The sequence below is a fragment of the Eschrichtius robustus genome, chromosome 2 (genome assembly GCF_028021215.1).
Source record: "Eschrichtius robustus isolate mEscRob2 chromosome 2, mEscRob2.pri, whole genome shotgun sequence".
Taxonomy (NCBI): domain Eukaryota; kingdom Metazoa; phylum Chordata; class Mammalia; order Artiodactyla; family Eschrichtiidae; genus Eschrichtius; species Eschrichtius robustus.
In genome coordinates, this window is record NC_090825.1 from 91,839,919 (window position 1) to 91,856,470 (window position 16,552).

Below are 16,552 nucleotides of genomic sequence, written 5' to 3' on the forward strand. Positions count from 1 at the left end.
AACAAAGTTATTTCAGATCTATCTGAAAACGTATCTATCTGTAAAGTACTCTACATATATTACCTATTACTAATTATGAATAATAAATTATAGCCCAACAACAGTGATATTTTGTGATAATGGTGATTATGGGTAGTCTCCATGCAATATACTATATATATGGAATAGTTAAGATATATTATCTGTAACTTCTGAAATAATATAGCAAAGTGGATCATTCTCATCTTTCAGACAGATCAACTGAGACTCAAAGACTTGCCCGAGGCGCAAAAGCTAGTTATGTGTTTAAAATCCATGTCTCTTAAGCTTACACCAACATGGCCATGAAAAACACCAGATTAACACAGTATGCTGTTTTATTTAACACCCCAATAAACAGCAAGCTTTTATATACTACATTTACGTACATTCTACTAGTACACTGATTTATAATCAGCAGATAGTTAAGTGACTGTATGCTCACTGTCTCCTGACTTTTGATCCATTATTTCTTTTCCCATCTAAATCCTTCTCTTGATAAATTTTTGTCAAAGAAGGTTGGGAACTTTCATCTTCTACTAGTTTTTCTATAATTTATATACATTTACATTTTATATATTCTGAGGCGTCCCATTCTAGTTCACAACAAAATCTTTTGTTGGTCAACTAGGTTTCCCAATGCAAAACAGTGTATTTGAACATTTACAGTCTTATAGCTATGGGCAGTGTTCCTCTATATGAAAAATGATCCATAAATAGATTGAAAAGGAAATCTGTCAAAAAGTGAGTAAATGTAGCAAAGACAACTTCACTGGTTTACCTTGACAGTGACATTATAAGCATTAAGAAAAGAATCCCTATGTTAACAACAAGAATTAGCCTGTGACCTTAAGATCTGACCTTCAAATAACAGACCATGTGGGAGGTTAAAAGGCTTAGATAAGTAGACGTGGGAACGTGGAGGTGACTGATATTCATGTTCAGAAATTATGTCAGAGTGTATCACAACTGTGGGATAGGAAATAAATTTGCACAGTGATGCCTTTCTCGAATGAATGTAGATTACTCTAAAACATTTGGTATAAACATCAGGACACCATCTCTTCCATAAAGTTTGATTACCACTGTAGGCTACCTGCAGTGTTTAGGATCCCAATTCTCCTTCCATCCACTGCTGCTTGTAGTCTTTCAATGATCCTTTAATCTTTTTTTTTTTTTAATTAATTAATTTATTTATTTATGGCTGTGTTGGGTCTTCGTTTCTATGCGAGGGCTTTCTCTAATTGCGGCAAGCGGGGGCCACTCTTCATCGCGGTGCGCGGGCCTCTCACTACCGTGGTCTCTCTTGTTGCGGAGCACAGGCTCCAGACGCGCAGGCTCAGTAATTGTGGCTCACGGGCCCAGTCGCTCCACGGCATATGGGATTATTCCCAGACCAGGGCTCGAACCCGTGTCCCCTGCATTGGCAGGCGGATTCTCAACCACTGCGCCACCAGGGAAGCCCCTGATCCTTTAATCTTATCCCTATTTCTTATAATCCCCAGTCTCACAATTCAACAACTGCCTTTCTCAAATAACTTCCAATTATATGTCTAATCCTAACCTCACTTGCAAATTTCAGACTCACTTTCCCAGTATGACTGATAGATGCTTTACATCCAGTGCATCTGGATGATATGCACTGCACGTGTAAATGTCCGAACTATCATTTTGTGCCACTAAAACCTGTTCTTCGCCTTGTATTCCTTCAGTTAAATGGCAGTAGCCTTCTTTTGTACCTCCAGGCTCAAATCCTCAGCATCCCCTCCTTCATCTTCCCAATCAGTTATCAAATTCTGTATTCTAGCTCTATCATCTCTCTTATAGCCATCTCTTTTCTACTCTGTCACTATCCTGGTTATTAACCTCAAAACTACTAAAATAAACTCCTAAACGGTCCTACCTTGCACAGAACTATCAGAGTAAGCCTTTTAAAACACAGCTCTGATCAGGTCTCTCTTTATACAAGATTATTCTCCAAAGCCTATCATCAAGAGTTAACAGGGGTATTCTATGGAAGTTAGAATTGCAAGCAATTTTTTTGCTTGTTTTTGGTTTCCTAATTTTAAAACAACAGGTGTTACAAAAAAATATTGTTTTTAGAAAAGGTACAAGTACTTAAGAGTTCAAAAACAACAAGAAAAAGAAATCCTTGGCATCTCATAGGACATACACCTAATTTTTCAAAACTACTGGCACATTAACAGTTTTTTAAAAACATGTTAAAAAATAATAAAGAAAAATTAAAATAACACCAACAATAGAAATTAAAAGGCTATGTAAACCTGCATGTCCAACAATAAAGGATTAAATAAATTTATGGCATTAGCCATACAACGGAATATTATAGAACTATGAAAATATTATAAAATATTTAATGACATGAAAAGATGACTATATTAAATTAAAAAGCATGCTTCAAAATATGATCCCATTAAATGCATGACTGCATAAAATGCACAGAGAGAAAAATATACACATTATCAAAGGTCACTGCTGGTATTAAAAACATTTTTTAAATGGGTGAATTTGATATCTCTTTTTGTTTGCCCGTATTTCCTAATTTTTAAAAATAGTAAATATGCACAACTTGTAATATGTTTTTTTAAAGTTTCTCTGCATGTGGTTAGAAGTCTGTTGATAAAAGCTCTAACCACAAAAGTAAAAATTATTGAAATTTATGGTTTAAAAAAATTTTTTTTAAGACTTTCAAAGCAGCCACCTTGGAAGCTACTTATTCCAGTATGTTCCATTAAACTTTTTTTGTACATTCTGAGTTATGAACCTCACCAAAAAAAGAAAAAAAATGCACACATTAATTCATAGTCAGATCCAGTTACCTTGCCTCAAGATGACATCATCCAGCATGACTAGATTACTCACTACTTTGTTGTGAATAGTTTATGGCTATTCCATGACAAAAATTAGCCCTAATTTTTTTTCTGTTTTACTGAGATACAACATACATATGAAAAGTAAACCAATGTTAAGTTTCTGATGTAATCTAAGTATCCATGTAATCACTACCCAGGGAAGACAGAGAACATTTCCAGCATCTCAGAAGGTTCCCTTTTGCCCCTTACCAATCAATATTCACTCCCCAGAGGTAACCAGTATTCTGATTTCTGTATCTATTAGTTGGCATGCCTGTGAACTGCATATAAATGAAATCATACAGTATAAAGCCTTTCGTGTCTCACGTTTTTTGCTCACCAAAATTTCCAGAGATTTATTCATGCTGTTGCATGTATCAGTTATTTTTTTTTAATGCTTTGTAGTTATCCACTGTATGAATGCACCTCAACTGATTTATCCTTTATCCTCACTCTTGATGGACATTTGGGTTGTTGCCAGTTTGGAGGCTATTATGAAGAATGCTACTATGAACATTTTTGCACATATCTTCAGGTGGACACATGCACTCACTTCTCTTGAGTATATATCTGAAAGTTTAAACGCTGAGTCATAGGGTTTAACTTTAAAAGAAACTGCTGAATGGTTTTCCAAAGATGATGTGCCATTTTATACTCCTACCAGCAATGTATAAGCATCTTGATGTTCCACATTTGGCATGATCAGTCTTTTAAATTTTAGTGATTTGAGTAGGAATGAAATGATATTTGCATTTCCCTGAGGATAAAGGATGTTGAATCCCTTTACATGTGCTTACTGACCGTTTACCTTCCTTTTTTAATTGTCTTTTCAAGTTTTGGGCCAGATTTTAAAAACTGGACTTTTTAAATTATTGGTTTGTAAAAATTCTTTGTATATTCTGAACCAAGTCCTTTATCAGATATACATACTGCAAATATTTTCTTCCAGTCTATGCCTTGCCTTTTCATTTTCTTAATGAAGTCTTTTGAAAAGACTTTTAAGTTTTAAATTTGATGACATTCATTTCATACCATTTTTTCTTTTATGTTTAGAGCTTTATGTGTACTAAGAAATTTTGCCTTCATGAAGGTCAAAGCAATATTATCCTATATTTTCTTCTAGAAACATAATGGAGTCTTTTGATGAAGAAAAGCTGTCGGTTTTAATGATGTCCAACTGATAAATTTTTAGTACTTTGGCGTTCTATTTAAGAAATCTTTGCCTACTCTAAGGAGATGAAGCTATTCCCTAAGTTTTCTTCCAGAAGGAAACTGTTCTGTCTTCACATTTACTTTTTTTGCATATGAGTTACTTGAATTACTTTTTTGCATATGATTTGAGGTAGAGCTCTTGGTTCTTTTTTGGTTTTTTTCCCTTCATACAGATATTTAATTGCCTCTGCACCATTTATTGAAAAGACCAGCCTTTCCCCACTGATCTGCAGGGATGCCTGGATCATAATAAATCAGGTGACCATATATACGTAGGTATTTTTCTCAACTCTATTGCTGTTAGTCTACTAATCTACTCTAATTACCACATTGTCTTAATAACTTTACAACAGCTTTACATTAATTCTCAGCCAATACGTCTTTAAATATTACTTTTGCTCCATTCTCTTCCCCTGCCCCTTCTAAGACTTCAATTATATTTGCCTTTACCTATTTGCCTGTGTCCCTCATAACTCTTACATACTCTTTGTTTTCCATTTTTCCTCTTCTGTGCTTCAGTTTGGATATTTTTCTATTGACCTTTTTACATGTTCACTAATTCTATCTTCTCACTAGTTCATTAATCCTGTGTTTAACCTGTGGTCAAGCCCATCCAATAAGTTAATGTCAAAAATATTTCAGTTATAGAATATCTATATGATTCTTCTTAATTACAGATTCCAATTCTCTGTTGAGATTTTCTGATTTTTCATCCATTTAATCCATCTTTTCCTTTTTTTTCAAAACATTTAAATTATGTTAAAATCTTTGACTACTAATTACAACACGTGGATCATCTTGGGATTTGCTTCTATTTTCTATTTGTTCTTTTGATTATCAGTCATTTTCCTATTTCTTTGTATTTCTTGTAACTTTTAACTGCATGCTAGTCATTATGTATACAAGAACAATAAAGACTTCAGATCAGATTTTGCCTCAAAGAGTTTGCCCTTTCCACCACTGGGGTCTGATTTCCTTCATCCAATAACTGAAAATAGGTTGCAGCTGCAGTTTAAGTGAATTTCATACCTGATTTGGTTTGCCAAGTTCCTTGACTGTCTCTCTCCTCTACACTTAGCCTGAGGAGACCTGTGGTATGAGTATTCCTCTAGCGGGACATGGCCTCCTAACATCCTGCCTCCATAGTCCATCCCCAGCATCCTTCCCCACAGCAAGACTCAGCCAATGCCCCATGCATTTGGATAAAATTTGGGAAAACTAGCCATGCATTTGGAGCTCCTCTAAATGTCAATACTTCACATCTGCCCACATGTTTGTCAAGACCTCCAACAGTTTCTTTCCTCCAGTAGAGTCCTGTGCCAGTGCTGAATTATCAGTCTGTCCCTAGAAATAGCAAATACCCCTGGGGAAGAAAATTACCAGTGATCTCAGCTCATCTAGAAAGGGCTCTTTCCTCTTAGGAATTTTAGTTAATACAGTCCCTGATGATTTCACAGTTCTCCAATGTCTTTAAAAGTACGATTTTTATTTTTTATCCAGTGTTTTCTACTTGCTGCAGTAGTACTGACTGATTGCCTGGGGCTGCATGCTGCATACAACCTAAAAGAAGTCCTCAATTTCAGAGAGTTTTTAAGAGAAAATGCAACACAACTGCAAAGCAATTCCAAATAAAATACTTCAAAAAATGTTTTGAGAAACGACAGCTTTTTAAATTAATATGTAAATTTTAAAGGAGAGAATATTCATTTGTATTTATAAATTCTGGAAGTTTGGTTTTAAAAAATTACTTAGTTACATTACATAATCACATTATTTTAAAAAACATTTTAAGATTTTAAAAACATCAGAGACTTAATTAGTAGAGACAAAATATGCTGTGGTCATATCAGTAAATAGGAAATATTTATCAATGAGCAACTGTGTCATTTCAAGGGGGTTTCTGCTTGACCCACTTCTGTTTTCCTCAATATATCATAGTTATTTATTCTTTTCATTACCAGATAAAAGTATACTTGGTAATTAAATCTTCAAAATAAATTATGAAATGTGCCAATTTGAATTTCTACTTCTCATTTTTTCTTATACTCTGAAAATAAAAGATACTTTCCATGTATGGTTTTATAGTTTACAGAGCAAGTTATAAATATTTCATTTTGCTAAAATACAAAAAAGATTAAAATGGTTGATTAATAGTTTACCTAAAGATAATTTTTTCTATGCCATGCCATATCTCAGTTTAAATGCTTCACAACTCACCATATTTACCTAGTTGCTATGCTCACCATTTTAAAGTAAATCACGTTGATTTCTAGCCCTGGAGTAAAAAATATAGTACATAATTTCTCTTAAGTTTAGCTGTAATTGCTGCATTTATCTGATCTAGATCCCACAAAATCTGTATTTTATTTTAATTACAGAAATGTCAAGTATATACATAAATGTAGAGAACAATATAACAAACTCCTATGTATCCTCACATCTTACTTCAGTAACTATCAACTCATGGGCTTCTTTCATCTATACCCATAACCATTTTCTCCATTCCCCCACAACCCAAATTTATCTGAAAAACAAATCTCAGACACACTGTCTCTTCTGTAAAAAAATTCGATATGTATATTTACACAGGGATTCTTTCTAAACACAACCACAATGCCATCATTATACCTAAAAAATAAGCATTTCCTTAATATTCTCAAATATAGAGTCAGTGTTCACATTTCCCTAACTGTTGTACACATATTTCCCTGACACACACACAAAAAATATTTTTATAGTATCAATGACATGTAATCAATAGCAAAGCAGTGTTCTCTTTTGCCACTAGATGGTACTACTGCATAAACTTCAGAAATCCTAAGATATCTAGTTGGAGGAGACACACCTTGCCTTCCATAGGGTAAATATGTTAATGATCAGGAAACATAATTCAAGATCATATGATGTATTCCGAAGTCTAATAGGTGATTTTTTGAGAAATAACCATTGTTTTGGACTAACTTTAATCCAATGTAGGAAGTGCCAATGTTTCCAAGTGTCTTTTCACAAATCGATATTCTAAGACAAAGTAAACAGGTCATGGTTCCTATTCTTTAACACCATAAAGCCTCTTAAAAGGAGAGATACATAAATAATTTCAGTACAAGGGCGTAACTGCTATGATACCATACACCCAATCCTGAAGAAATATGTGGATGGCTTAGCAAGGATGTCTGTAAAAGCACTTGCTGAGTAATGATCAATTCACAGTTGAATTCAGACAATATTAGTATTTAATTAGTATTTAATATTAAATAGTAATATTCATGATGTATATTATACCACATGGCTAAGAGGTCACCCTGATATTCCACTGTAGAAATTTAAGGGTCTGACTTGTATTGTTACTCTGAGAGACATTCCATTTCAACATGGAGATGGATCTAAAGATAGGTTAAAATGTTTCCCAAAAATGAATTTTGAATTTGCTCAAGCAGTTTAAGAAAAAAAAACAACAACTTTTAAAAGGGACCTCAGAATTCTGCACTACAAAAGAGACATTGAGATAGGCGTGCCAGGAAGAATTCCCTACTAAGTATACTTCTGAAGTAGATGAAAGAGTAGTCCTGCTGGGAATTTTAAGTTTTTTATCTTTAAACTTTTAAAACCACATGCCATGTACAATAATTTTAGATATATTATGTTGATCTGTGTTAAAATACCAGACTATTCTTTTTTAACCTAGTAGATAATTGAGTCAGCTGTTTTTAAGGTCACCCAAAGTCTGTGGTGAGAAAAAATGTTTCTTTATAGTCTACTTAATCTCCAAAAGGACTTGAGGTAGGTATCTTGGAGATCTGTCAATTGCTATTGCCATAGAAATAAGCAATTAGAGTGGAAAAGATTTATAGATACATAGGGAGGGAGGCAGGGAGGGAGGGAGAGAAAGAAAGAAAGAGAAAGAGAGAGAGAGAGAGAGAGAGAGAAAGAGAAAGAAAGAAAGAAAGAAAGAAAGAAAGAAAGAAAGAAAGAAAGAAAGAAAGAAAGAAAGAAAGAAAGAAAGAAAAAAAAGAAAAAGAAAAGCTCATATGAGTAAAAGGCTGAACTGTTATGATAATGAATACAAAAGTAAAAGAGGAGAGAAAATAGTTCAGGGATATACAGAAGCTTGAAGAATAAGGGAGACCTCAAAATGCATGGAAAAATAACTAGAAGAGACTAGGAAATGAATAAGGAATAAGAGTAGTGAGCAGACAGGAAGAAAGGGTCGGAAACCCAGATGTTAAAATAGCCAAGGCACAGAAACAAGACGTAGCAGGAAGAATTTTTTAAAAGAGAAGGAGGTTAACAGTTTTGTTGAATCTCCAATTCTATAAAGTTATTAAATTCAGTGAGAGGAGAATCTGCCTAAGTAGCTGGAAAGTAAAACAGTTAAAGTTTTAACCTTAATTATTTTGAAATTAGAACGTATTTTCCCCAGTGCAGACTGAATATTTTATAACTTTTCGTGGAGGTTATCACAGCTTTTCAATGTTATTTGGGAAACCAATTTCAGGGCGTGAAGGTGTCATGGAAATCATCTATGCTAGTGCAATGACTGTATTTTCCAAATAAGGCAACTTAATTCTAGAAGGGTACCCTAGAGTATGTAGTTTAGCTTATGGCAAAACCAGGAACAGGACCAGGTACTGACTTTCAGTTCAGGACTCTTCCCACTAGGGCACCCTGATTTTCTTGATCATCTATCATTGCAGCACTTAAGTGAAGACAAGATCTGAGAGAGTTGGGGATGATGGTAATATTTAATACTTGAGATATATTCTAAGGTTGTGAGGCTAGTTTCTATGAATTACACAGAACACCCAGCCTCACTATAGTGATGGTTAAGTTGGCCTTTTATTTTTAAGCTTAAAAATAGTTATTATTATTATATATATATATATATATATATATATTATATATATTATTATATATATATTATATTATTATATTATTATATATATTATAATATTATAATATATTATTATATTATTATATTAAATTATTATTTTTTATTATTATTTTTAAATTATTATTATTTTATTAAATTATATTAAATTATATTAAATTATTATAATATTATAATATTATAATATATATATATATATTATTATATATTATATTATTATAATAGTTATTATTATTTAGAACTAACTAATGAGTCACTGGGGTTTTACAATCATTTTCTTTATACGATTTGCTGGATGAATTCAAAACATTTTGTTTAAAAATATAAATGTTAACCTTTGCAAGGAAGAGTTTACATATTACTGTTTAGCTTACAACACACGTTTAAGTAAGTGAAGTGTCTAATCCCCAGTTTACAGAAAGGAGTACTGAATAAAAATGGATAAACTACAATTAAAAGTCACAGTCTTGATACCTTCATATTAGATGCCTCAGTTTCCAGTTTTGTAAGATGATTGGAATTATCTTCTAGCTCTTGTCGAAGATTTGAGTTCTCCATCTTCAGTGCCTCAACTTGCTTTAACAACTGATCATACGAAGCGGCAGCCATCCTTGGCTACCCTTGGACCTGTAAGGTTAAAAAGGATTTTGAAATTCACTACTAAAAATATAGTGGCTGCCTGTTTACAAAGAAAGGGATAAAGAAACAAAACCCTGGAGACACTTAATAAGAAGAATTGTGTTTATGTAGTAGTTTCCATCTCAAAACAACACTGTGCAAATAGCAGCATCTTTCTAAGAGGATGAAATACTGGGGTCTTAATTAAAGACAGATAGGACTAAAACAGACGAGAACTTCAGTAGTGTTTGAAAACATTTGTCTTTTCACAGGTGGAGGAGATTTCTATCAGGTTAGAATTTTTCCAAAGGTTTTAAAGCTATTTTAAATGGCAAGACTTAGGAAATATAATCATTGATAAGAAATTTATTTATATTGGTAATATGAATATACTTCTGGATTTTGCCCAATAGTCACACGATTTTAAAGCCAGAATGGATTAATGAGATTAGGTATTGCATTCTACCACTTTTCATTTGATAAAAGGCTAGTCTTAAACATTATCCATAGGGAAGTATGAAGTTCCAAGAAGGCCTCATTAAAAAGGCAGTCATTAACAAAATGGACACAAGGGAGAAGTTTAGATTGAGACTTCAAATCTTTTGGATAGAAAGATGATAATAATTACTAGTATAAATTCTAATACATTCATCCAAAAGGATGACTATAACAGGCCATGCTATGGCATATGCATCTTGGGACCCACTGTGTTCAGACTGAGGCTGAAAGACACTTAAAGAAAACTGATGATTTTAGGAGTGGAGACTGTCAAAGAGAAGTGAAGAAGAGCCTGGCTATTAATTACGTGACTACGAAAGAAGAGGGGAGAAAAGAAAGACATAGAAGATAGCCAGGTAATAAGAGGTCCTTGGCCTGAAGAATTAGAGAATGCTAGGAGTTACGTTCAGACTAACCAAGTTTCAAAGACCCAGATTCTCTTTTTAGTTTAATCCCAAACTCACTTAGGAATAAATAAAATTCTACCTATATTTAAAAGCTAAAAAGTACAACAAAGTTTGTACTCCAGGAATACTTAAAGATCTGGACATTAAGAAAAATATTTCTGTAATAAAAATCCACTACACAAAATAAGGCAGACAAATTATAACACTGGCTAGTCATTACAATATTGGGGGTTCAGCAACTGGAAGGTCCCTAACAAGGGAAATCAAAGGACTCAGGTCTCGTCTGTTCTCGAATGGCTAGAGTCAATGATAAACCTGGTGCGACCCACCGTCTCCTGAGGAGGAAACGGAATCCTGGGAGGAGGTGGGGATCACTCACAAAAGTCTTTACTGCTGAAAAGAATGACTTGTATTTGGAGATCTGGGTCTTAGTTTCAGTCTTGGTCCTGTTCTTACCTTTGCCCCTTCATTGCAATTCATTTCACCACTTGTACAATGGACATTTACTACCTGTTCTAATATAATTTACAGGGATATTGTTAGAATTAAGAAACAAAAGGAGGGTCTAAAAATAAAAGTGCTGTGTAAGTTATATTACGAAAATACACTTGAAACATAACTTCCTTAGTAAGACCTACTGTTGATCTATTGTTGTAAGCCCCAGTCCCCCAACCAAAGGACAGGAGGTGAAGAATAATTCACCCTCTTGCAAAGGACAGAGATGTCTCAAAAACAAGGGAGAAATTCATAGGTGGGGTCACTTATCTGTTTTACACCATACCACTAATAAGCAGGTCTGGAAAGAGCACATTAAAAACCATGTGACAGAAGTGGGGATCTGACAGTATTTAATAATGTAAGCCCTAAAATTCTTCATTTCAAATAAAATCCTAACAGGTAATTTTCCACTAAAACAATAAAATAAGAGAAAAGGTAATAACACGGAGAAAGAGCAAAGTACACAGAAGTATGCTAAGACACAGAGGTTATAACCTCACACAATCACAAAAAGAACCAGATGGGCAAAATGAACACGAGACTACTAAAAGTGCTCTTTACTGAAGGGAAAAGAATTCAGCCCTTCAGATGGACAATTAAAACATCTGACCATGGGACTTCCCTGGTGGTCCAGTGGTTAAGACTCCACGCTCCCAATGCAGGGGGTCCGGGTTTGATCCCTGGTCAGGGAAATAGATCCCGCATGCTGCAACTGAGGCCTGGCGCAGCCAAATAAATAAATAAATATTAAAAAAAAAAAAAAATTCGATCACCTTTTTTTCCCCCCTCCAGAATCAAATCATTTAAGTCATTTCTGCTTTAGAAAGCAGGGTGCTTTCATACAATTTTACAGGAAAAATAAGACATTTCATGGAGTAATACTTTGCCTTATATCCTTGCAGGATGTTGCAGCCATCCCTAAGTCAAAACTGCTTACTGAAAAATTTAAAAAATCATAAACTTACTTTAGAATGCCTTTTATACAATCACATGAATTTCATACCAAATATATCTTAAATGAAAGTCACTCAGCATCATTAAAAATATCAAAATTTATCACATGAAATGGGGAAAAACTCTGAATCTTTCACGCTACTGAGAATATACAAAGATCTAAATTTGTTTTTCAGTAAGGATACCCAGTAAAGAGATCCTCACCCCTTAAGAGTAAGGTAGGGGAGAAGAAAGCAAAAGGACTGTTATTTAGATTTTTATCCAAATGTTGACTGGAAAACAAATTTACAAGCATCCTAAGAAATTAATGCAGGGAGGCAGAAAAGCTTAGGCAGGCAATTAGAATTAAATCTGAAGGATTCAATCAGAATTAAATCTGAAGGATTCTTTATTATAATTTAAGAAGTTTGGGATCACTTTTTAAAAAATTAGTTAAACTGCTTTTATTGTTTTGTTTTAATGAATTAAAAAAAGATGTATTTGCCAGTACTGTTAGATGGTAATGAAAAAAGAGGAAAACACCAATAGAAAGAGAAGAAACCAAGAGTCATAAAAGACTACTTTGCTCAATTCTATGTAAATAAATTTGAAAACTAAATGAAACAGATAATTTACTAGAAAATGTAATTTATCAAAACTAACAACAGGGCTTCCCTGGTGGCGCAGTGGTTGAGAATCTGCCTGCCAATGCAGGGGACACGGGTTCGAGCCCTGGTCTGGGAGGATCCCACATGCCGTGGAGCAACTGGGCCCGTGAGCCACAACTACTGAGCCTGCACATCTGGAGCCTGTGCTCTGCAACAAGAGAGGCCGCAATAGTGAGAGGCCCGAGCACCGCAATGAAGAGTGGCCCCCGCTTGCCACAACTAGAGAAAGCCCTCACACAGAAATGAAGACCCAACACAGCCATAAATAAATTAAAAAAAAACAAAAACAAAAAGAGATGGAAAACCTAAAATTTACAACAAAAATCACTATTATAAAATTGACATTATTCAACATATTAATAGGTCTACACAGAAGAAAAATATTATCATGCCAAAGGTGATGAAAAGATGCTTTACAAATTCAATGTCCAGTTTTGTTGAAAATACTGAATATAATAGGACACTTTTTTTTTTAACACAATATATAGCAGCCCAAAGCCAGTACCACAGAATATGGAAACACTGGATATACTATATTGCTAAACTAAGGTAAAGCCCATTTTTACCACTCTTACTCATTATACCAGTCAACACAATTAAAGAATGAAATTAGAAAGGAATACTATTGGCAGATGATATAATTATATACCTAGAATATCCAAAAGAATCAACTAAATATTACCACAACAAGATAGTCTAGTAATTTAGTGTAGTACAAAATATACAGAAATCTTTCCTTCATATGTGCAAAGAGAAACCAGAGAGAAGATGAAATGGAAGAAAAGATCTTATTTATAATTAAAAAAACACACACAAAAAACACAGGCATAAACTGAACAAAGAGTTCAAAACATATTATGAGGAAAACTATAAAACGCTTCTGAAAGACACAAAGGTACATTTCAACAAATGGAAAGACATACCTTGTTTGTGTACGTAAAGATTCAGTATCATAAAGATGTCATTTCTCCCTAAGTTAATATATAAATTTTATATGGTCCCAATATAAATATTATATAAGACTGGTTTTTATTTTGTTTTCTGCAGCTAGAAAACTGAAAAAAACAAACAAGCAAAAAAGGGAAAACATGAAAAGAGAAGAATAGGAGTACACCTACCACATATTAAATTACTATACAAAGCCATTATAAGTAAAATAGTATGAAGTTAACCGTACTGTACCAGTAAGTTAATTTCTTAGTTCTGATCATTACACTATGGATATGTAAGATGTTAACATTAGGAGAAGCTAAGTGAAGGGTACATGGGAACTCTCTATTATTTTTCCAACTCTTTTGTAAGTCCAAAGTTATTTAAAAATAAAAAGGCTTTAAAAAGCCATAATAGGACTTCCCTGGTGGCTCAGTGGTTAAGAATCCGCCTGCCAATGCAGGGGACATGGGTCCGAGCCCTGGTCTGGGAAGATCCCACATGCTGCGGAGCAACTAAGCCCGTGCGCCACAACTACTAAGCACTCTAGAGCCCGAGAGCCACAACTACTGAGCTCACACGCCACAACTACTGAAGCCCGTGTGCCACAACTACTGAGTCCACGTGCTGCAGCTACTGAAGCCTGCACGCCTAGAGCCCGTGCTCCACAGCAAGAGAAGCCACCACAATGAGAAACCCGTACACCGCAATGAAGAGTAGCCCTCACTCACCACAACTAGAGAAAGCCTGTGCACAGCAACGAAGACCCAATGCAGCCAAAAAATAAATAAAATTTAAAAGAAAAAAAAAAAAGCTATGATATTGGCAGATGAATAGATCAACCAAGGGAACACATTTTTTTAAATTCCGGAAGTAAATATATGTAAATTTAGTCATAATAAAGGTAGCATCTCAAACACATGTGAAAAGATTAACTTTAAATAAACGACAATGGAAACAGGACAGCCGTGAGGAAACAGACAAAACTGCACCCTTCCTTGTACTACACACCAGCGTAAATTACAAAAGAAACAGGGATTTAAATGTTTAAGAACATTACGTGGCATTTAAATCATAGAAACAGTTCTGTTTTTAACTAAAGATACTTAAATGGAATATACCTGCTTCCAAGGAGGCTATTATGGAGCAAATGAACATTTTAATTTTAACTGATTAGTTAATGGGTAAGGCACATGGAGGGCCTGTCTGAGCTCTGAAGTGATGATGTCTATTACTAGACTAGGAGTGACAGATCGGGTTCTTAGGTTCCTTTAAACAAATGCGAAAGTTTTTACTTGGTATAAAAGCTTAACTACTTTCAAATAAATAGGATACATCCATGCAGTGGAATATTACATTGGCATTAAAAAGAATGAGGTTGATGTAAAAACAAACAAAAAAAAGGGGGAGAAATAAAAAAAAGAGTACAGATCACTATGTCTCATACTGTCCATCTTGTTCTAGTAAAAAATAAAAGGATTGTATAAAGATAAAATTGTCATTGAAAGGATATACAAAAGTACAGTCACTGCCTCTGGAAAAAACGGTCTCAGGTCTGCTGAGAAGAAGCTTTCCTTTTCATTGTACATCTTTGTGTAAAGTTTGAAGATCAGAGCAAAAAGTTGGTTTTTTGAAGAGACTGATTATGATCAGAGAGAGAGAAGAGCCCAAACATTTAAAATGAACAAAATTCAAAGGTGGGGGGGGAACTGACTCAAGAAGATAAAGAAAATCTTAAAAGTTCTGCAACAATTGAAAAACTGGAGCAGCAGTTAAATATTTCCCCTTTCCTTCTCCTAACACAAAAAATTCCAGATTCAAATGGTTTTACAGACACGTTCTACCAAACATTTGAGGAACAAAGTATTCCAACCTTTTCTTTGTTTTTTATAAATTTATTTATTTAATTTATTTATTTTTGGCTGCACTGGGTCTTTGTTGCTGCACGCGGGCTTTCTCTAGTTGCGGCCAGTGGGGGTTACTCTTGGTTGCAGTGCACGGGCTTCTCATTGCTGTAGCTTCTCTTGTTGCAGGGCACGGGCTCTAGGTGCGTGGGCTTCAGTAGTTGTGGCACATGGGCTCAGTAGTTGTGGCTCGCGGGCTCTAGAGCGCAGGCTCAGTAGTTGTGGCACACGGGCTTAGTTGCTCTGCGGCCTGTGGGATCTTCCTGGACCAGGGCTTGAACCCGTGTGCTGTGCACTGGCAGGCGGATTCTTAACCACTGCACCACCAGGGAAGTCCCTAAGGTACTAATTTTCTTCTTGATACAGCTTTAGCCATGTTTCATAGGTTTTAGTATAAAATGTTTCCGCCTCTATTTCTTGATAATTCATAATTTTAATACTGATTTCCTCTTTGACTCAGGGATACTTCAAAGATTCTTCTCAATTATTAGGTGTATAAGATGACTTGTGAGTCATCTTTTTATTGCCACTGATTTATTGTTTATTAGATTGATTGGAGATTGTTGCCTACAAATGTTACCATTCTGAATTTTTTAAGGTTTGCCTTGTAGTCAAGAACATGACTAATTTTCATAAATAGCTCACTGAAATTTAAAAAAAGGAAAAAGTGTACAAAGTCCTCAAACTTATATACCTATTTATTGACTGTAGCATATTATTTAAATCCTCTGCATATCTGTTAATTTTTGTACTTGATAGGTGAAATTTAGAAACCCTACCATTTATTGCATATTTACAATATGTCATGTAATACAATAAGTACCATATATTAATATATATGTAATTTAATCTTCCCAACTGTGAAGTAGGTATCACTTCCCATTTTAGAGTTAAGGAAGCTGGGACTTCAAAATGGCAAATAATTTTCGTAAAAACACAGATCATGTGGCTAAACCAGGATTCAAACTCATATTTGTTCCCAATGCTCATGCTCCTAAGACCATGTAAGACCTCTACAGGGCTTTCATGACCTGGTGTACCCGATACCAGTCTATGTTCCAAACTTATTTTCTATTAAGTTCCAGTATAACCCTTCTCCTTAAGT

At 34.5% G+C, this 16,552-nt stretch overlaps 1 protein-coding gene across 8 annotated transcripts in view; it reads right to left on the reverse strand.

Annotated features, from left to right (window-relative positions):
* The window catches only part of APC (APC regulator of WNT signaling pathway), a 136,629-nt gene that overhangs the window by 79,725 nt on the left and 40,352 nt on the right, over positions 1-16,552 (reverse strand). For 5 of the 8 annotated variants that reach the window (XM_068535730.1, XM_068535729.1, XM_068535728.1 and 2 more), the window contains exon 2: positions 9,466-9,618. The exons of the other annotated variants lie outside the window; for them this stretch is intronic. In XM_068535730.1, coding sequence (XP_068391831.1) covers positions 9,466-9,600 — 135 coding nt within the window. In that variant the 5' untranslated portion in view covers positions 9,601-9,618. The remainder of the gene's footprint in view (positions 1-9,465; positions 9,619-16,552) is intronic. 8 annotated transcript variants of the gene reach the window in all.